Raw genomic sequence first — 23567 nt, 5'->3', positions numbered from 1 at the left:
TTATAGAATGTAAATGTAATATTAAAATCAGTTTATTAGTTTATAAGACTTGTAAAAAAAACAAGCACATGCTAACTGTTTCAAATATTTGATTGCTTAAATTTATATTGTAACATACCAAATTAGATACATTAGATATGCGGTAACGAATGTAATGTTAACTCAAATTTTTCGTTATGCACTTAAACAGCATTTAAAAGTTATGTTTTATTTTCAATTATATTCCATTTTTTGCTCACTCAAATAATTTGGTACCAGGTTTTATTGTCAATTCTTTACGATACTTGAGTACTATCGATGGCTGGCAGTGTTTTGTTGTCTATCGTTTTTTTTGGTACGTTATGGGAACGGATTTTGAAACTGCGTGCAAATCAACCTTTCGTGAAACTTTAAGCAATTTTATTTAGTTTTCTTTAATACTTTAGCAATCGAAAGAACTGAACATTTTATTGAAGATCCCTGAAATTCTATTGTTAATTGCAAATACTTCAAATTCAAATTTAAATTTAGGCGCTTAGCTACTTTTAGCTCTTAAGCCATAGATGTCGCTTTTTAACTCTGTTTTATGGCCCAGCACAAAGGATAAATACTAAAATACCAACGTTGACAAACCTATCGATACATCGATTTGCGAAATAAGAAGTGTTGGTCTGCACACTGCTTTTGTTGTTTTATCCACTTGTTTTTGTTCATTTTTATCCACATCTTCGTTCGGTACGGTTATTGTTGTCGCTCGCGCTATAGCGCTGTACAAACATTTTTTTATTTTGTCTTGTTTTTCTATTCACAAAAAAAATGTTTTAAAACTTCCGTTGTGTATTGTGTTTTTTTTTTTGTCTCAATGCAAATTTTAAAAGTAATTCTTTAATGTCAACAATTAAAGCAACAAATAAAAGTGATCGAGTGTGTGAAGAGGAAGAGCGTGAGCGAGAGAGAGGAGTGGAGGCGCTCTCATAGATTGTGTACGGTTACTTTTTCTTAATGTTGTTTTTGTTGTGTTTCTGTTTACAAATGCGAACGCCGCCGCTAATGCTGATGCTGCGGCCAACTCTGCTACTGCCTGAATTAATGCGTGTTATTTGTATTTGTTTAGTTAATAACTAAGCTAATGGCACTTGTGTTTGTGCTGGAATTTAGCATAAATTTGCAAAGTTAAAAAAATATAGATATGTGTGTTATTTATACACATACACACATATATGAGCAGTGCGACGGCCATTAAAATTTCACCAAAAAAATCATTTTATACCAATAAAAAAAAAAAACAACGAAACGTGACTAGTTTAATTAATGCAGCAAACGCAGCAGCAAAAGCAGAAGAAGCAGCAGCAACTACAATTACAAGTGAATTTTTTTTCCGTGCGCAGCTGACGTCGCTGTCGGCGTTGCGCCGCCGCACTTGGTTTCTGTGTGTTCGTCTGTGTATGTAAGCTGGGTGGCGACTGCGCGCGCTCTCATGTGTATGTGTGTGGGATTGCTGTTGTTTTCTGTTGAAATAAATGCGTGCAATTAGCATTAATACAATTACAACCAAATGGGGGTGCAATAATTGAAGAACAGCAGAAGCAGCAGCGTCAGCAGCAGCAAGAGCAACAACAATTGTTTGGTAATTGTCATGGCGGACGAGCAGTTATATCGTAATGCCAGCAGCTACACTAACAGCAACAACTCTGTCGCAGTCGCAGCAACTGCGTCGGTTGTAAAGCGCCGTTATTACACGGACACGCACACGCACGCGCGCCTGCCCGCTCGCTCGCTCTCAAGCATTTGTACGCAATGTACACACACACGCACTTGTGCGTGGCTCTCTTGCATCACATACACACGCATGTGCGATGCAGGCAGCGTCTCTGTCACTTCTTCAGTTTTCCGTTTCATTCGTTTGCTTTCTACCTGCAGCCGTGACGTTGCGACGCTTTCGCTTGTTGCTGCTGCTCTTCCTATCTCTCGCTCTCTCGCCCGCTCTGCTCTCTTTCGTTTCTTTTGAGAGGGCAGCAGCAGCAACAGCAGTAGGCAGTGTGACAGTGCCGTTATAATTTTGTTTGCCCATAAAAAGCATTTGGCATGGGCGCATTCCATGAATTGCGGCTGTCGCGTCATTCGCTCAGCAGCGGCAGCGAAAATTGTAATCAAAGCGAATGACAACAAGAGTGACTGCAGCGGCCGCAGTCGCAGCCACAGACGCGGACGCAGCAGCAACAACAATTTTGTAACAAGCGCGCGGCATTGCATCTTTTATTTTTTCTGCAGAAAGCAATAAAAACAAACGCTGCCGACGCCAATGCCGAAGTCGACGTCGTTGTCGCTGTAAACAAGTGCAATATTAATTGACGACCAATCGAGAGAGTAATATTTACACACACACACGCACACACAAGCAACAGACAAATAATGTTATAACAACAACGAATTAGAAGCAAAAGAAATAAACAAGAAGCAAAAAAGCCGCAATCGTCGACGATTACGAGTTACCACTGTACTCGCAATGAAGCAGCAGCAACCAAAACAACAACAGAAGAAACAACAAATGCTGCTTGTTTTTGGCATTTTAACAATATGCTGGGCACAGGTAAGTGACGTCTGATACACTAGAAAACGAGTGAATAGGGTGGCTTAAACAATGATTAATAGCATTTAGTATATTTAATTATTGTATTTGTAATTATTTGTTTGTTTAATTATTGTATTGTTTAAAGTTAAAAAAAAAAAAAAAAATATATATATATATATATATATACATATATATATATATATATATATATATATATATATATATATATATACATTATTTAGAATACATTTTTTCTTAATTCTTTGAAATAATATGTGTTTATATATGTATAGATATATTCGCATGGAAAACAAATATAGCTAAGATTCATATAATACATGTCAATTATCCGTCGTACTCTATTGATTTAACAGGGTATTTTATGTTCGATCACCAAGTCAAATTAGTCACGCCGTATCGCTTCAAAAATGATGGAATGCCTGAAATAAATCGCTTCATTGACAAAATTTAACGGTAGTAAGTGGGAGGAGTGGGTGGGGGGCGTTACGAGACATGATTAGTTTTATAAATATATCTAGATAAAGGCACGCATGGTTCTGACTGATGACTAAATGCATTGAAATTAAATCGTCTATTTAACACGAACCACAATTATAAAAAGTGAGCACACTGGCGTCTGCCAGGCTACTAGAAATTACTGGGGATTTACCAGGCATATAGACCCTTGGTGGGACTAAGGGGGTATTCTGTTAGTTTAAGACAGCTTCCAGCTTCCAGCTGCCATTTCGAATTGCCCACTGAAATTGTTTATGTAAACAAAATTGCAGCGCTTCCTCAGCTATACACGCCCTGCTACCATTGTGCAGCTCCAGTCTCCCTCCCCCAATCCTTTCTTCTCATCTGTTGTCATTGGGCCTCATAAAAAATCGATTGATGTTATTTACTGTGGCTGTTGCATTTTAATTGGAAGCTATTTCTGAGTTATAGAACTCAAGTCAATCAATCTTTGACGCACCCCATGCCACCGATCTCCTTGCGGCTCATCCACAATTTCAAATTACAAAAAATTAACGTGGTCTCGTGCTATTTTTGGTGTCATAAAGTTTTTAATCACATCTGGTTTTATTGTTGTTGTTGTTATTGTAAGTGGGCGGTTAAACCCGAGATTCCGTAACTCCGTAATGCCAGTAATTAATTACATTACGTCTCAGAACTCGTTCTTTTCGTTTTCTTCTCTTTTTGTTGCTTAGCATGGCAATCATTTCGATTTTGAGATATGTATACAGACACAATATATATGCAGATTTTGGCCATACTGCATATTCATATATATGTCTCGATTTATTTCCTAACTAACGCACGATCCGGTCCGATAGACCTTTCTCTTCCACACTTATCATGGAGTCTTCTGTTTCTTTTTTTTTTGATTTTGTTTTTATTTTATTTTTTGCATTTACTTTTTACAAAACTCGTTTGTTATTTCGTACAGCTCAATGCGACATGTTTAAATATATATATATTTATACATATATATATCAATTTATATGCATATATATGAATGCAAAGAAGAAACCAGGTGGAATAGCAAGCAAAGTGAAGTGGGAATACTCTATGAGAAGTTAAGGAGTTGATTGCTACTTATAGTACAGATATATAGGATATCTGTGCTATATATGCAGTTCATCAGAATATATATATTTTATATAGTCAAATGACTTTCAATCATATTTATATTCTAATTGAAAGCAACGTCGTTATTTAAAGTAAATTTGAAGCGTATCCATTATTGCTTGTTCTATATGTCACATATGCATAGCTTAGCTGCCCTGTTTGTTAGAGTATGCCAGAACTCGAAATACGAATGGAACAGAAACAGAATCAGAAACCAGATATGCGTAAATCTAAAAAATCGCTCAAGGTTGGGTGGTTCCTCACGATCGATGTGTGGGGCTGTCGCTGCGACAACTAAAAGCTGTCCTGTTCTCAGTTAAATCTGAGCACGCTCTCGCTCTCTCTATCTCCCTCCCTCACCCCTTCTCTCGGGCTCTCTGTCGGCCGCCAAAAGAGATAAAGAAGAAATAAATAAAGTTTGTCTCACAGTTGTTTTTGCAGCTTGCAATTAAAATCACTCGGAATGCGGCCGCCGACTTTTGTTTGTTTTGCCGCTTGGCTCACGTGCCAAAGCAACAACATACTATAATAATAATGACGATAATAATAATAATAATAATAATAATAAAAGAAGAAGAATCACAGCAACAACAACAATATCTGAGCGAAACCTTGCCTTGAATTAATCACAATATCAGATGCGTCGCATCGTTACGTGCCGGCGCATGAATCCAGTGTTACTTTACAGCTTACTCGATACTCGATACTCGATACCTGATACTGGCCACACATTACTCATTGCCAACTAAGTACTTGCTAATCATTTGCTGACAACTGACAAACAACCAATCAAATCTTAAAATTTATTGCTTCAAATTTAATAATCATTACTAGTTATTACTCTATACTCATTAGTCATTACTTACTGTTTATTGTTGCTAGGTATTCATTATTCATTTTTTATTATTAGCTGCTCATTGTTCTATACTCTATAGCTTATTCATTATCCATTAGTCATTACTCATAAGTAAATTTTCATTAATCATTTCCCTTAACATTTTGCATAATCCTTTCAATTCACAATATTACCTACCTATAATTCAAAGTCCACTCATTACGCATTACTTATTGCTCTTGCCAATTAGTCATTGCTTAATGGCCTATACTTAATACATATTCTCATTGGTTATCTGTCAATTTTTCCTACTTAATACTTAACTTACTTGTGAATTGCTTTAGTCATTACTCATTACTCATTGCTCATTACTCTCATTATTTACAGTTTATACTTAATAATTAATGATCAATGTTCAAAAGTTGTAATTTATTTAGCATTATTCATTTAATATACATTATTCGTTTAGTATTATTCCATACTTAATACTGAATACTCATTATTTATTATTCATTAATCAGCATTATTTATTAATCTATATACTCAAAATTCAATATTCAGGATTCATTCTTCCTTCATAATTGTTCATTGCTCATCAATCATAAATCATTAGTCATTATTCACTAGTCAGAACTTATTTTCTAATAGCTTCTACCAACGACAGCCCATTGCTTTCTTATAACGACTCGCCACTAGCCAACAACTGACTTTTTATTCACTAACTATTCAGAACTGCAGAACTACACATAGCTCGCAGTACCCAGTGCTAACAGTGCGTACTCGATCGCACGCATTACTAATCGTTAACCGAAAAAGTTCGATGACATCAGCGCAGCGAAGTTTGTCTGTTTATTTGTGCGTTAGGCGTTTCATTGATGACTTTTTGGGCTGTTGCTGTTTAAGCCATCTGGCAACGCCATTTGCTTGATATTACATTTGTGTCTTTAATCATTGATCAAACGCCACGCGCCGCCGCCATTTCAATTAATCAAATGAAAGTTCATTCAATTTGCGTTCATTCCAAAGAAAAAGCAAAGTGCAAGCTCAGCCTTTGACGCCTTACCCCGAGCTCGACCCGCAACCCGCAATTGCCAGAGAAACTTAATTAGTTGTTGACAATAGGTTAAAGTGACTGTTAATTCTCAGCAATTCGATAGCTAATCAATAGCTTAGGAAACAAATATTAGTTAGTATATGTATTAAATATGTCAAGTACCAATTAAAGGGCTTGCTAAATAGTATCATTAAAGACCAATTGTCTAGAGCTAAAGACAGTACAAACTAGAGACAAGATCTAAATGCTACTTCGATACAGGCTATAACAATGAGAGAAACCTTTCAATAAGTTCAAAGAAATGTTCTTTCAAATGAAACCATTTCCAGGCAAGAGTCCAATTTGACAGCTAGTTAAAGTTTGACATACAAGTTGAAGCAAGTGTGTGCTGCATGCTTGCAAGATACAGGGTATAACTATAGCTGACTAACATCCATTTGGCATATAATCTGTTTGTTGTTGTAATTGTTGTTTAACTTGGAATTGTTATTGTTATGTCTAGTTTTATGCTGGCCTGCATCGTTATGAACTTGTTTCGTTCGTTGCACTTGCCGAACGTCTGATCTAATTTTAATTAATTAAACCGAAGCCCCCCGCCCGCTGCCCCCACTTGTGGCTCTCTTTTTATAGGGTGTGGTCTGCACTTTGTCGAAACTTGCGGCTCACTTTTTGTTTACTGGAATGCAGCAGCAGCAACAACTGACAGTGGAAGGAGGTGGCGGAGGGAGACGGGCGGCGGCGGCATAGGCATGTGTTGAGTTGGGCCAATTGTTATGCACAGCACAGCTGTACTTGCCCATCGTGAGGGCGAGTGCGGGTGCTGGCCGTTCGATTCTGTTGGGCGGCAACGCCGGCAAAACAAAAAAAAGTGCCCCCAAAAATGGGTTGACAACGATGGTTGGAGTCGCGTGTTAAATCATTCAGTTTATGTTGCCCGGCAGCTGTCTCTGCCTCTTCCCTCTTTTTTTTTTGTAGCCTTATCTGTGCGCGGCGTGTATGTAAAACGTTTAGTGAGTACACTGCAAAAAAAAATTAGACTTTAATTGAAAATCTTTTATAAAACTTTATTTGAAAATGTAAATTTTAAATTAATTTTCTTTCACAAAGCTGAGCGCGTGAAAATACCCTTCCCATTGCATAATGTTGGCCATGATTGACTTGAAGATACCCTTTTACCCTGCTAATATAATTTAACAAAATACTCTGCATATTGCATAATGTTTTTCATGCCTCACTTGGAGATACCCTGACACCTTATTAGTATTAGCCAAAAATATACCCTGCATATTGCATTTGCATAATGTTGGACGTGCCTGACTTGGGTATACCCTGCTACCCCATTAACATTACAACAAATACTCTGTAATTTGCATTTTCATAATGTTGGGCTTGCCTGACTTGAGCATACCCTGATACCCTGCTAGTGTTATCAAAGAACTTCATAGGCAAATGCTTTTCCCCATAGCTAATGGTTTCTAGCTATAATTATAATGAATGTAAATGGATAAATGCACATGTCTTACAGCAAATAGTTCTCAGTGTATTGTCATTTGTGTGTCGAGTCTACAGAGCAAAGTTTCTGCTGTCTGTGTTAGGGATATGCCGAACTTCATCCAACTTCCACACACACACACAGACACACCTATTTTTCTTCCTAGACTGGAGTAGTTCCACATGTGTGTGTATGTGTGTGGTATGCAATCATCCGGCGGCACTTGATGAAGTGCCTTTTTAAAAATAGCCCACCATTTAGCGGCAAATTATTTCTGCTGTCGCTGTCAGGCAGCGAGTGCTGTGTAAAGTCATGTAAACTAAAGAATCAGGGTGTTCCCTCTTTTCTATTCCTAGGCCCTCTTACTGGTTCTTTTTGCTTCTTTCCCAGATCCGTTGAGTGCGTCATAAAAAGCCAAAATATGCAAACTTTTTACTCCAGACTCGCGCGTCGCCGTCTTCTCCTCTTTCACATTTATTTATTTTATTATTTTGCCACTGAAATAACTTTCACACTTATCGTAACCATTTCCGGGCAGAGTTTCGCACACGGAGCCCCATTTGCTTGCATTGGCCCAGCACTAGAGATGGCAATGTTGCCACAACCGATACTTGTAGCGATAGTTCAACTTAGGATCGTGTAGAGCTGAATTACTTAAGATAATTCTGCTCTTGAACTAGAGAAAATGCATGATAATTACAAAATGTGATCGATAACATTTAGTTATGATATTATTTGCTTCATCAACTGATAAATCTTTCAAAATATCAAAAATCTCTTAGAGCTTATAATTAGATGAAAATCTATAGATTTCGATACATACTGTAATCGGTAACACAGTTGATTCAAATTAACTTGGGCAGTCTTAGTGATGTATGAGGGACTTTTGTCTTTCCTCAAATGTCTTTACCTAAATTGTTAGTTACGAGTTTTTTATATATACATATATATATTTAGATATAGGAATAAATATAAGACTTGTAAGCTCCACTTCTCTATAAGCTGTGCCTGGTAGTTTTTGTCTGCTTCTGCTGCTCCACTTTCCTTCATTTTGTTTCAGCTATTGCTCCCAATCGGCGTGCTTATTCGATATGAACTAAATATATATATGTATATATATATAAGGTTTTGCCTAATTAGCTGCCATTTGGGCCTACATAAATGGTCAACAGAGACAGCTAATTGGGCAATTGTGGCTAAAGCTCTGTTATATAATTGCAAGTGTGGCGCACCAATCGACTGATTGATCAAAGATATGAATATATACAGATATAAACTTATATATGTATATATATTTATATATATATATATATATATATATATATATATATATATATATATATATATATATATATGTATATATATAATATGCAGTGCGCTTTAGCTAATGATTGGCTATAAAACAATTTTGCACTAGCTGCAGCAACAGCAGCAAAAACCTCTGCATTAATTAATGTTAATTGCGACGGCCTTTTACAGCAGCTCAAAAAAAAAAAAAAATAGCAAACAAAACATGTCAGCAGTAGAGTGATAGACCAGAGAATGCCCTGGAAGCAACTCAAAAAAACGAAGAACACAAATAGGTTATAAAACTTGCGTTAAATTGAAATCACAGTCAGAATTTGTTTTAGTTAATATCCAATTAAAGAAATAAAACTCAATCTAAGAGGAAGCATGAATCTATGAGCTATAATAAGATGAAAAGTTTGATAAACATATAATATACAGAGCTAAAGCAACTGCAGCTTATGCCCATAGAACTATTTGTAAAACCGATGAGCCATGAAAGCGAAAAAGTTTTCCCGCTGCAAGATTGAGGTGCGTGCATGGCCATACTGCAAGCACTGCACGAAATACAGGGTATATGCGCGCAAAATAACTGGGCCAAGTCGAAAAGAAAACTAAACGTTAAACAATTTGTTGGTTTTTAAGTGTAGGGGGCCCACTAGAGCCAGGTACATGGGCATATCTAGTTGGGGCTTTTTCTCTCTTTCTATCTCTCGTTTCTAGTAATTTGCAAATTTTATTTATTTACTCGAAATAAAATTTGTTTATTGAATAAATCGTATACAGGCTACATAACAAATAAGTGATTTAATAAAAGTAGAAGACAAAGACAAAGAGGAAGGCGAAGGAGAAGTAGCTGATGATATTAAAGAAGAAAAATAAGAAGAAGAAGATGAAATTAAACACAAAACGAAATAAATAAAACTTGATGCTCGCCTAACTGGTTTCGGCGGCTGCCATATAAATATTTAGCAAAAACCAACAACGCTTTATAAATCACACACAAACACACACACATACAGATGCACAGCACGAACGACTGGACCCCACAGCTGCCCCACACCACCGCTACGCCGACCCACACGGCGCACCTGCCCGCTCTGTTGCCCACAACTAATGCAAGCGACTGTCTATACCCTCCACAAAGAGAGTATTTAGCTTTGATTGCGTCACAGCAGGTTGAAAATATAGCTAGATAAACATAACTGGATATAGATAGATATATATGTATAGATATAGATATGTGTGTGCCCGATCAATGTGCTTTGCCAGATTGTGCTTCAATCTGTACAACTAAAGCTCAATGAAACTCTGTTTAGACCATCCTATTTACGTCTTCCTATGTTTGGCATAGGAAAGATCGGATTACTATATCCCATAGCTGCTATTAGTAACATTTGGGCATGCTCTGTAAATCCAATTGGATTTTGTTAAATATATTCCAAGTCTAAGCATGGCTCCACAAGTTAGGGCAATCTATAAATGATATAGTACATATGTAATTTTGAAATCATGTTACTATATCAACTATACCTATATAGATATCATCAGCTCTATTTCTCGTCAACTAAGTTCCAGTTGAAGTAGTTTTTCGAGCGACACTAGACTGGATTTAGTATTTAATTCATGTCTCCTGTTTGTTGGTGCCCAACAATGGAGGATATAGCTTAGGCACTTCTAATATGCAGGCGACGTTATCTGCGCTTTATAACAGCTCAAATGCCAGACTCTTATCTGCAGAGGAGCAGAAACAGTGAAAGTAATTTCTATTTGCACAAATGTTCTATGAAAACTCAGCTTTTTGTGCAGCAAGAGAAGGAGTGGGATTATACATCGAAGTTAAGCACTTCAAGCTATATATACCTTATAGCAAATTTGATTTCTAAACATGCCAACTTGCATATATATAAACATTACTCTTGATAGCATCAGTCAACAGCAGAAACACTTTTCAGCTTTAGCGTTAAGCCGATTAGAACTTAAATTGTTGCCTAATTCTTTGCTCATTTGCTTAAGATCTGAAACTTTGTTAGGTCTGAGATTCTGATTAGATTTATATGTGATTCAAAGGTGTTTATGCCTATAGAGTATTTCACTTGCGTTGCTTTGCGAGTTCCAACCAAATTTCTTTGATTTTATTTTGTTTTGCGTTGCTTTTCAGCATTTTTTCTGCTTTTTTTTGCCAGCTCAACGCAAAAAATTTACGTTTGTGGTTTTTATTTAAGCTTTGCTTCTCTTTTATTTATTATTTGTTATGTGAGTGCTTTTTGTGTTGGTGTTAAAAAAAAGCAAAAATTATGAAAAAAAAAATATTTTGTTTAGTTTTGTAATTATTACAAATTATTTAAGTAGCGCCGCATGGTCAGGAAATTGGCGCGTCATGGAATTATTTAAAGTCGAGCACACCTCACCCCTTAGTACTACACACCCGCTCTCTCTCTCTCTCTCTCTCTCTCTCTCTCTCTCTCTCTTTGTCTCACATTTGAAGATCATGAGCATCAAACAGTGCCTGACATTGGGTTCTTTTCAAATAACTGCAGCGAGGGGTCACTCGTTGGGCTGTGGGGGCTCATTTGATTGGTTCACGACCTCGTCTTGAGGTTTCAAGCTATGCAAAAACAAAGCAAACTAATTGCAGCTGCAATTGCCGCTGGGCGACAATCGCATTGCATTTGTAATGAGCAGACAAGGTCGACGCTTCATTAATGCGAATCGAGTGCCAAGTGCCAAGTGCCAAGTGCCAAAGCAGTCGACACAAGCTGGCTGCTATGCGCACTCGCGCAACTTTCCCAGAGGCGCCCAAAAAAAAATATCATAAACGAAAAGTGAAAGGCAAAACAACAACAGATCAGATAAGTGGGCAATGTCAACTGCAAGTGCTTTATAAATAGCCCCAAAAATACGCCCACACACACACACGCACACCTAGCTATAACAGTCAATAACTAAACACTTCAAACCCATGTGTCAAATGCCAGTAAATGTCTTTGCCATAAGCTCCAAGAGAGAAATATGATATTTGACTTTACTTTCCTTTTTGCAAACACATAGTTCATATAGAAAGACACAGTTATATAGATATGTAATCCGTATATTTATATGTATTTGAATGTATATACATATAAGTTTAGGTAATCTGTAAGCTTTTTCGCATGGCCGCACGAACAAATAAACAAATTGTCCGCATTTAGAATATGTTATTCGATCTTCGTTTATTAGCACCAAGAGTCCAGGTATATAAATAGTGCGTAAATATCGAATCTTATCATTAGGACTGATTCGCTGTTTACACTGTCCAAGCAAACAAACCTTAATTTCGAGCTCACATTACGTTTGCGCAGGCTAAACCTCAATTTTGACATTCAAACTAAAATGTTTATTGGCATTTGGTTATATCTACAATCAATACAATTGAATCTGACCTATCCCATGTATACACAGATGTCAAACGAGTTGATCCAATTGCTGCAGGTGCTCCGATCCGTGTCTTATGGCACTAACGCTTTGGCGCCTGTTCTTCTCCTGTTCTCTTTCTATCTCTCTCTCAGTATATCTCTCCCTCTATCACTCACACTTCAAACTTTCCTTATTTCTGTTATCTCTTCTTTACTCTCTCTATCTCCATATCTATGTCTTTCTCTCTCCCTCTCTTTCGCTTTCTCTATCTTCCTTTCTCCTAATCGTAATCGTTTTACTGGCTGCAGCTTTCGCACCTCTGCTTTTGCTATTGCATCCATCATCATCTCCTTATCAAATATTGACTCTGACTCTGCACTACATTAGTGAATTCTTCTTTGCGGTACTTTATGCCTGGTAATAATAGCATAATAACAGCTGCTTTAATAAGACATTCAATGGGTTACTCACATTCAATTATAGTGCTATATACTCCAATTAGAACGCGTCTGCATTCAAATTGCCATTTGCAAATTGTGAATTGTAAATTGTAAGCTAACATATTATTCATCAAATGTGGAGGCGGGTTCTAATGGCGCAATGCCAATTTGAGGCCTCCAATCAAAAAATAATAACAAAAACGAGAAAAACAAATCACAATAAATCGGAAATTTTGCTAAATGAACTTCTGTATTGTTCCATTGTTCGCATGTCACATGGAGAAATATAATTCGAATCGGATCCCTATTTATATTCATATTCGTATTCAAATCTATTGGAAAAATCATTGTGATTTTCCGCTTTGCTGCCTGCCGAGCTTGGGAAATGATTTGATTCAAAATCAAACACAAAATTCAGCCAGCAGCAATTTGTTTTTAAGAGAATTACCTGGACTCAAACCAGTCGTAGCTGAACTTCAATTTCTCTTCACTTCCATTTGTCACGTGCTCAAGATGTTTTTTTTTTGTTTTTGTTTCTCGTATTTCTTTTGGAATTCGTGATAGGCGTCATCGATGGATCCGCGTACTATCCGCTGTTGTTTAATATGCCACTAAATTATCGAGTCAGGCCGTAAGAGATTTGCTAATCATTCGCTTCATTATCGTTTTGAAAGTAGTTAATAAAATAAATTGTGAATCTAGATATCGAACGAACTGCGTATTATTGCAATTCTTTATATATATATATTTTTTTTTTTGCTTCTGATCACGTCTTTGAACTGGTTTTTGCAGCATCCCTCGCTTGGATAAATTGTCGAATGCGATTTGGATTAGTTTCCCTTAAAAGTATGGCATCAGCAGGGAATAATGATAAATGTATATTATGTTATATATTATACACACATATATTAAACTGATCAATCAGTGAAGTTGACTTGATCTAGCCTCTTCTTGTCCATTGACTTCCTTGCGTTGTCTTCCACCAAAAATCGATCGAGTTGCCAAGCTGTAGTCCCCTAGTCTTTACGAATCTCTGTTCGTAGCGTATTACTTATGCAACACGCGAGTGCATTTGACACAGTTGAGTTGAGTCATTTGACAGTTTCAGAGTCATTATCATAATCGCATATATAGATTAATGTAAGCCTAACGAGCACGATGTGCAAGCTAATAGAGAGTGAGCGAGAGAGCGCGTGTGTGCATGAGAGACAGATGAGCGCATCGCTCTAGCCCTGACATTGTGACTCAACTTTGTGTGTGTGTGTGTGTGTGTATTTTGGGCCACAGTACATATGTCTGGCGCTCTATGACTCTTATCGTTTGTGTGTGTGCGTGTGCGTGTATGCAACTTATCGCTATGATTAATGGGTTGGGAAACAGCAAGACGTGCAAGAGTGCAAGATTAAATATTTCAAAATATAGGTCAGTTATGCCCGGGCCAGAGCGAGCAGCTGTCAAAGACAGCTCCTCCATTAAACGTAGCCAAACCGAACGGGCTTTTACACATCCATCAACTGAAATTCCCTTCTCTCTCACTCACTGTAGCCCCTCTCTCTCACACTGTCTACGTTTCTTTTTTGCAGGTAGCTGATGGCGCCGATTTGGTCATCAGCGTGCCAAATGCGAGCAGCAATGACAATGCCTTTTACCGCATCGACTACAGTCCGCCATTTGGTTATCCGGAGCCGAATACGACAATACCGGCTAGCGAAATAGGTCAGAACATTAAGTTATCTCGTGTCCTGCCGGGCAGCGAGTACAATTTCTGGCTGTACTACACAAATTCCACGCATCGCGAGCTGCTCACCTGGACGGTAAATATAACCACAGGTAAGGTGTTTGAGTAAGCTGAGATTGCTCCTTATTAAACTTCCTTTCACCTCGCCCACTCCCTCTCTGTGTCGCTCGTGTAGCACCCGATCCACCTGACAATCTCAGCGTACAGCTGCGCTCTAGCAAGAGCGCCTTCATCACCTGGAAGCCGCCAAGTACGGGCAAATACTCCGGCTTCAAGATCAAAGTTTTGGGGCTAACGGAACCGCCGCATAGCGAATATAATCGCAGCTACTTGCTCGCCGGCAATGATACCCTGCAGCTGTCCGCCAAGGAGCTGACGCCGGGCGGCACCTATCAGGTGCAGGCATATACCGTATACCAGGGCAAGGAATCGGTGGCCTATACCAGTCGCAACTTCACCACAAGTAAGTCCCGTTCCGCTGGCACACGCAGTCCCAACAATCGCTGCAACTACTAAACCCAATCACCTGAATTAATAATGCTGTCGGGGCTAATCTCCCTACTCATCTATTATAATCCCAACAAAATTAATGGTGTGAAAAGAACTCCATTTGGTCTAACATTTTTCCCATTGGTTGTGGTTGCTTTTAACAGAAGAAACAAACACTCTCTTCCCCACTCTCTCCTCTCACCTCACTTTCTCTCTGTTGCTTACTGTCTCTCGTAAAAGTTGTGCAGCCGAGCAATGGATCTACTCGAAGGTAACCTTAAGTAACATCTCAATATGTTGTCTGCCTATCGTTTATTTGTGTCTCGCTTATTGCTAATAAATGCGTATACGACTATTTTAATACTCTTTAAGTAACTCTTGCGCTTCTGCACAGTGTTAACCAGGCTTCAACTGAACTAGCTCCAGACAGCTCATAAGACTACACTTGCTTCTTTTTTAAATATTTTGCTAGTTAGTCTACAATTGTGCTCAGCTCATAATCAATAGGCAAGTCCATTAGCTATAATGTGTCCTTTAACTTAAGTCTTTTTGCTCTTTATATTAATTATTTAATCAGTTTTCCTACCTCATGCCTTTTGCTAGCTGAGTTTCCATTCTTATTTGATTGCCCATCCATAGCTTTTACTTTGCTTTCATCTTTCCTTACTTTGTCACAGAAATTCTCTCCATTCGTCCTTGATTACCCATCAATCCTTTCTACTTTGCTTTCATCTTTCCTTTAGTTTCTTTCTTCAAAACTTTTCTTTCCTGGTTCTGTTTCAATTTTCTTTTATTTCATCCTTCCTTTTTAATAAGTTTCCTTCGCTTTCTTAAAAACATTTCCTTCTCTCGGTTTTTTTCATCCTTCATTGTTCCTCCTGCCTTGCATTACTTATTCTATCTGTCAATCTCTTTTCTCTTTGTGTTAGTCAAGTTTTCATGAGCAGCCTTCATCTTGATATAGTCCCAAGCTTAGCAGCACCTTTTCCTTTAAACTTTTAATGCTTCTTGCACCTTCGCTTCACACATTAATGTCTAACTCCTTTTCATACAACGTTCAGCTTGATTTCAATAAGTTGGTTCAACCGCTTTGGGTAACATTGTGCAACAGCGTGCTGCGTCTTTATTATGTTGTCTGTATTAGCTGTAAGTTTCATATTAACAGTGCTAACCCACCTATCCGGCTCCGTTAGTTGTCCAGCGTAGTAAAACATCTTTGTAACTCCCTCCCTTCAACAAACAAAAAAAAAAACAACAACCCATGTCCCATATAGAACCCAATACGCCTGGCAAGTTCATCGTTTGGTTCCGGAACGAGACAACGTTGCTTGTGCTTTGGCAGCCGCCATATCCAGCTGGTCTCTACACCCACTACAAGGTCTCAATAACGCCGGACGATGCCATCGAGAGTGTGCTGTATGTGGAGCGGGAGGGCGAGCCACCTGGGCCAGCGCAGGCTGCCTTCAAAGGTCTCGTGCCTGGTCGCGCCTATAACATATCCGTGCAGACCGTGTCCGAGAATGAGACCTCAGTACCGACTACGGCGCGCTATTTCACTGTACCGGAACGCCCACTGAACGTTAGTTTCGATCCCAAATACACGACAACCAGCTCGTTTCGGGTGCGTTGGGAGCCGCCGCGCACCTACAGTGAGTACGAGAGCTTTCAGATCTCCATATCGACCACGCGCCGAGTGTTCACTGTGCCGCGCACCGAGGCGAGCAGCGTTTACTTCGATTATCCCGAAATACTGGAGCCGGGCAAAAGCTACGACGTCGTGGTAAAAACCATATCGGACAATGTGCACTCGTGGCCGGCGAGTGCGGAGATCACGCTGCGTCCACTTGCGGTGAGAAATCTGCACGGCTATCTGGATGATCGCAGCAATGCGGTGCACTTGTCCTGGGAGCCAGCGGAGACGGGCAAACAGGATAGCTACCGCATAAGGTGAGTGTGGGCAGTCGCGACCATTCGAACAGTTCCCTAAACTTGTTGCTCTTCCTTTTAGCTACTTTGAGAAGTTCAATGATACGGATGCGGCGATCACAGTGCCACAGCAGCAGCAGGTGGAGACGTCGCTAACGGAATACAAGTTGGACCAGCTGCTGCCGGGCAGACGCTACAACATCGAGGTGCAGGCCCTCTCCAATGGCATCAGCTCCAATGGCACAAGCCTGACACGGGATACACGGCCCGCCGCACCCATCATCCAGGAGCTGCGCAGCATTAGCCAGGGCTTGAACATCAGTTGGCGCAGCGATGTCACCTCGCAGCAGGATCGATATGAGGTGCACTATCAGCGCAATGGCACCAAGGAGGAGCGCACCATCAGCACCAATCACACCAATCTGATCATCAAGTATCTGCATCCCGGCTCCGGCTATGAGATCAAGGTCTATGCAATTAGTCACGAAATGCGCAGCGAACCGCATGCATATTTCCAGGCAGTCTGTAAGTGTGGAGTAAAAAATCTCTGACAGCGCTTAAATTATGAATGTGATTTATTTATGAGTGCCTAGAGTGAGTGATTTAAATTCAAATAGAAATAGATATTTATAGTTAATGTTCGTTTTTACACTGTAGACAGAATTGTGGAATGCATTTGAATCATTTGGACCTTGCTTCACATCAATTGAAGTGGAATCGAAACAGAATTGTGAAATTGCATGTGATTCATTTGCGAATCATTGCCATGCAGATATGAATTATTTTTATTCATTAATCCAGTTTGAATTGTATTAGCATAAAATGAAAATTGTAAATGTAGTTACCAGTTAAAGTTTAGTCAAATATCAGCCAGGAATGCAGAATCACGTATGATTCATTTTTGAATCATTTACCATAGTCATAGACAATCAGATGAAATGAGTAGGCATAGAAATACCTTATCAAATTGTGAATTGAGTAGCTTCAACATGTTATTTTAACTTTGAAAAGAGTTTATTTCAATGTGATTCTTTTGAGAATGAAGTTGCCAATGAATTCAATTGCTTCACGGCTAAAAATAGTATTACAATTGAGATTGATGCTAGAATCAAACTGAACTATTCATCGGAAGAGTTTAGCAGTGAGTCAAACCAATCAAGTGGAGCAGAGCCCAAGCGTTTATCACATTAATTTCTTGATTTTTGTCAAAGCTTCGTTAGCTCAACGCTCATTCCCTCTTCATCTGCAGTTCCGAAGCCTCCTCGCAATCTCACCCAGCGCACAGTGAATACAAATTTGGTGTGGCTCCATTGGCTACCGCCGGAGGGCAGCGACTTTAGTGAGTACGCCGTGCGTTATCGCACAGCGGCGAGCACCTGGCAGCGTTTGCCCAATGTCCACGAGCCCCAGGCGCGCATCGAGGACATGCGCTACGGCGAACGCTATTTGGTGCAAGTAAACACGCTCAGCTTTGGCGTGGAGAGTCCGACGCCACTCGAGCTGAACATCACGATGCCACCGCAGCCCGTCTCGAACGTTGTGCCATTGGTGGATTCACGTAATCTGACCCTGGAGTGGCCACGAGCCGATGGACATGTCGACTACTATACGATCAAATGGTGGGCCACGGATGAGCCGCAGCTAGTGGAGTACAAGAATGTGACGCACTTGCCCGCAGAACAGGAGAGTGAGTACATGGAAGAGAGAAACAGAGACGGAGAGAGAAGAAATTCTAAACCATTATCCTTTACAGATGGCGCCTCCAGCGTTCGCATACCCATTGAAGACTTATCGCCAGGTCGTCAATACAAATTCGAGGTACAGGCCAGCTCCAATGGCATACGGTCTGGCATTACGCATCTATCGACGCGCACCATGCCGCTCATTCAGTCCGATGTGTTCATCTCGAATGGACTCGACGAGGATCAGCAGCAGGGCCAGCAAGAGCAGGAGCGCGAGTCTAGCAACAGCATCATATTGAACTACACGCCCACGCCCGCCTCCAGCACACGCTTCGATCTCTATCGCTTCTCTCTCGGCGATCCGCTGATCAAGGACAAGGAGAAGCTGGCTAATGATACCGAGAGGAAACTTAGCTTTACGGGCCTCACGCCTGGTCGCCTCTACAACATAACCGTGTGGACGGTAAGCGGGGGCGTAGCCAGTCTGCCCATACAGCGTTTGTATCGACTGCATCCGCTGCCCATTGGTGAGCTGCAGTCCGTCCAGCTGGATGCACGAGAGATAACATTGCGCTGGACAGCGCCAGCTGGTGAATACACGGACTTTGAGCTGCAATACCTCAGCGCCGATCCGGACAGCCCGCAACTGCTACAGAACATTACGACACAGACGCAGCTGACGCTGCAGCGACTCCAGCCGTATCACAACTACACCTTCACCGTGTCGACGAGAGCGGGCAGCGACGCAGGCAGCGCCATGATGCGCACCAGTGCGCCCATCTCGGCCAGCTATCAGACGTTGCCGGCAGCACCGGGTCGTGTCGACTATTTCCAGCCCAGCGATGTGCAGCCTGGCGAGATAAGCTTCGAATGGCTGTTGGCTGTGCAGGAGCAGCACGGACCCATCGAACACTATCGCATTAGCAGCCAGAATGTTGATGATGCCAGGGATGCCGTCAGCTACGAGCTGCCCGCAAATGCGACGCAGGCCCGCATCGAGAATCTGGTGCCGGGTAACAGCTATATCTTTCGCATTCAGGCCAAATCGGCGCTGGGCTATGGCTATGGCGCCGAGCGTGAGTATCGGCAGCTGATGCCCATCCTGGCGCCCCCAGCACCGCCTGCCCATGTTATGCCCATCGAGATGGGGCATAGCAGCACCACCATCCAGATACGCTACCGCCAGAGCTACTTCTCGAATGCCCATGGCCTGGTGCGCTGGTACACGATCATTGTGGCCGAGGATGTGGGCAAGAATGCTTCCGGCCTGGAAATGCCCAGCTGGCAGGACGTGCAATCGTATACCGTTTGGCTGCCCTACCAGGCCATCGAGCCGTACAATCCATTTGCAAATGTCAGCTTGCGGAGCATGGGCTATGAGGACTTCACCATTGGCAGTGCTGGCTGCGAGAAGCATCGCGTCGGCTACTGTAATGGCCCACTGAAGTCGGCGACCACGTATCGCATCAAGGTGCGCGCCTTTACGGACGAGGACAAGTTCACGGATACGGTATACAGCGCACCGATTACCACGGATCGCGACGATGTCCTCTGGCTGGCCAGCTCGCTGGCCATAGCGCTCTGTGCGCTCTGTCTGCTGGCTGCTTTGGGCTATTATCGCTATCGCTGTCATAGCATGCGGCGCGCGACTAATAAGTTGGCTCGCATGCCGGACGAGCTGACAGCTCTGCCAGATGGCTATATAACGCCCAATCGTCCGATACATATCAAGGACTTTCCGGAACACTATCGCCTCATGTCGGCCGATTCGGACTTTCGCTTTAGCGAGGAGTTTGAGGAATTGAAACATGTTGGCCGCGATCAGGCTTGCAGCTTTGCGGATCTACCCTGCAATCGGCCCAAGAATCGCTTCACCAACATTTTGCCGTACGATCACTCGCGCTTCAAGCTGCAGCCAGTGGATGATGATGATGGCTCCGATTATATCAACGCCAATTATATGCCGGGCCACAATTCGCCGCGTGAGTTCATTGTGACGCAGGGACCGCTGCACTCGACGCGCGAGGAATTCTGGCGCATGTGCTGGGAGAGCAACTCGCGGGCGATTGTCATGCTAACGCGCTGCGTCGAGAAGGGGCGAGAGAAGTGCGATCAGTATTGGCCCATAGATCGGGTGCCCATATTCTATGGTGATATCAAAGTGCAGCTCATTACCGATACGCACTTTCTCGACTGGTCCATAGCTGAGTTTATGGTCTCCAGGGTAAGTTGCAAGAGATTGCGAGTGAGAGAGAGAGAGCAGAACGAGAAGAGGTTGATTCAGAGTATTTCAGCGATGTGAGAAGTTAATGCATGCAAATTAAAGAAGCTATTCGGAGAAGTAAATTTCAATTCAAATTTCACATTTTTGCTCAACTTATTTCACCTCTCTCTCATTCTAAGTACTCAACTTATCTTTTTGTATTGCGCACGCTTCTCTCTTCTCTTCTAATTCGATTTTCTTTTTTTTTTAGAATTGTGAATCGCGCATCATGCGACACTTTCACTTTACCACCTGGCCGGACTTTGGAGTGCCGGAGCCGCCGCAATCTCTGGTGCGATTCGTGCGCGCCTTTCGTGACGTCATCGGCACTGATATGCGTCCGATCATCGTGCACTGCAGCGCCGGAGTAGGCAGATCGGGCACATTCATAGCTCTGGATCGAATACTGCAGCACATTAACAAATCTGACTATGTGGACATCTTTGGCATTGTGTTTGCCATGCGCAAGGGTATAATCATATATATATATATAAATACAGATAAATTCAGTTGAGCTTATCTAACGCTTCTCTCTCTTTCTCGTATGTAGAGCGCGTTTTCATGGTGCAAACGGAGCAGCAATACGTTTGCATACATCAATGCCTGTTGGCCGTGCTCGAGGGCAAAGAGCATCTGTTAGCCGACTCGCATGAGCTGCACGAAAACGATGGCTATGAGGGTAAGTTAAGGCAGGCACAAACAGATGAATAGCACCCGAACTCTCTACCCCGCCCAACTCGATCGCCCTGTGTCTCTGTCTATATCTTTGAAAGTTGTCGTTGGTTTGGTGAACATCGCTGTTGCTGCTCTAATCATTTAATTGCTAACTACTATTGACTAATGCTGTACTAAAGCTCTCTCAAGCGCTCAACTATATATGTGTATATGTGTATCTATTTATATATACATATATATATATATATATATATATATATATATAGACACCAACAACACAAACACGCACACACACACACAACTCTTTGGGTTTGCAGCTGTTTCTTCCACTTTTTTGTCACTAACCAACAAATTTGTTATAATTTAATGAATTTCTTCTCTCATTTCACACACACTCACTGTATATTAAACACACACACATACACTTATCTAACACCCACACACACACACACATATACATATATATATATATATTTATATTTATATATATATATATATATATAAATATATATATATATCCACACTGCTCTCAACTGCTGCCTTCACAAAATTGTTTGCAACTCACGAAATTCAGTGACTAAAATTTACTTAGAGCGCCCCAAGCCCGCAAGCAACAGCAGCAGCAGCAACAGCAACAGTCACATGTTGCATGCTACGCCGCTGCGCGCCTCGCTGGCCCTGGCCGAGGAGCTGGACAGAGAGCTGGAACTGGAGCTGGAGCAGCAGCAACGACAACGACAGCAGCTGGATGAGGATGATGAAGAGGCCGATGAAGACGATGATCAGCAGCCTTTGAATAATGAGACAACGGCAACGCTGTCTACGGCCAGTAGCACGGGCAGCAGCAACAGCAATAGCAGCTTGGGCAGCAGCAGCAATCAGGACCAACAACAGCAGTCGGCAATAACAACAGCAGCAACAACAACAACAAACATTTGCACTAGCACTCAATCAGACACAGACACTGATGATGAGGATGGTGATGGTATTGATAAGAGTCCGCTTTTAGGTTTGTACCATAAACAAGAACAACAACAACAACACAAATTGCACCCCAAAACACTCCACAGCAACAACAACAACAACTCTTTCTAGTCTAAAGTAGTAAAAACAACCAACAAAATGCACAAAAAACTAACAATTGTATATAAAAAGCGCACACTGTCTAACTTGTTGCTTGTAGTGTAGTGTAAAATTTATTCAACAAAAATTAAAAAAAAAACCCTTCTAACTAATACACGCGCCAAACACGCAACACACACACACTCACTAACAACTAACTGGGCATGTTAAAAAAAGAATAAATATTTGTATAAAAATATATTTTTATTCAATTCAAATTTGTTGCAAGAATTAAAATTTGTTTGCATATTTTGTTAGCAATGAAAATGAAATCAATTTAATAAATATTTTATTTCATTTTTGTATTTTAACAGATGATGAAGGCATTGCCGAGACAGGCATATAAAAGGGAGACAGCAGAGAACGAGTGAGAGAGAGAGAGAGATAGAGCGAGGCAGTCAAAAACTCAGCTTGAGAGCGAGAGAGAGAGAGCAGCAAATGCATATATAAATATATATAGAAAGGACAACAGCAGCTCGTATATAGACCTAAGCTTAAGCTAAAAGTATACACACATATATATTATATATATATACAAGCGTATATATATCTAGATATTTAGATATATATATATATAAAAATTATAAAAATTCTGCCTGTGATGTGCTGGATGTGATTTGTCTACAATTTTTTTTATTTGGCAACAACAACAGTCTGAAGAGTGGAGAGAGCGATCGATCGTGTGCCACGCCCCCCGCCTTCCAGGCCAATGCCAATTTAGACCAAAACAACAGAGCGTTTAATCTTAAGTTTCAGGTATAATTAGCTATTTTATACTTTTAAAAACAAAACTAAAATCTAAACGGAAAATAAAATAAACAAAAAAATTAAAATTATATATAGTATTAGTAAGTCGATTGTAAGCTTAAATAACTATATATGCTCCTATATATGTATAGCTAGCTATATGATACCATATGTTATATTATATATTGTTTAAGAAATCACGTTTTTTTTTACTATTTTGTAAATTGTGTGTGCCTGT

The 23567-nt window shown here is 40.7% G+C and overlaps 1 protein-coding gene across 1 annotated transcript; it reads left to right on the top strand.

Moving 5' to 3' along the window:
- Positions 1-909: 909 nt before the first annotated feature.
- LOC111594167 (tyrosine-protein phosphatase 10D) lies at positions 910-23397 on the top strand. The gene is made up of 11 exons (XM_023307353.2): positions 910-962; positions 2251-2569; positions 14271-14517; positions 14601-14888; positions 16189-16861; positions 16923-17365; positions 18090-18527; positions 18594-20746; positions 20997-21255; positions 21336-21464; positions 22897-23397. Exons 2-11 carry the CDS (start codon positions 2486-2488, stop codon positions 22926-22928), a joined length of 4746 nt encoding a protein of 1581 aa, XP_023163121.2. The 5' UTR covers positions 910-962; positions 2251-2485; the 3' UTR covers positions 22929-23397.
- The last annotated feature ends 170 nt before the right edge of the window (positions 23398-23567 follow it).

This window comes from Drosophila hydei, unplaced genomic scaffold (genome assembly GCF_003285905.1).
Source record: "Drosophila hydei strain 15085-1641.00,03,60 unplaced genomic scaffold, DhydRS2 tig00000090-arrow-arrow-pilon, whole genome shotgun sequence".
Taxonomy (NCBI): domain Eukaryota; kingdom Metazoa; phylum Arthropoda; class Insecta; order Diptera; family Drosophilidae; genus Drosophila; species Drosophila hydei.
Note: the sequence above shows the minus strand (reverse complement) of the source record. Positions and strands in the feature narration are given on the sequence as shown.

Excerpts from the sequence above, each read along its gene's own strand:
- LOC111594167 (XM_023307353.2), top strand. The coding sequence starts at position 2,486 with ATGAAGCAGCAGCAACCAAAACAACAACAGAAGAAACAACAAATGCTG. Across the intron at positions 2,570-14,270 it reads TAACAATATGCTGGGCACAG|GTAGCTGATGGCGCCGATTT; the intron begins GTAAGTGACGTC and ends TCTTTTTTGCAG. Across the intron at positions 21,256-21,335 it reads TGTGTTTGCCATGCGCAAGG|AGCGCGTTTTCATGGTGCAA; the intron begins GTATAATCATAT and ends TCTCGTATGTAG.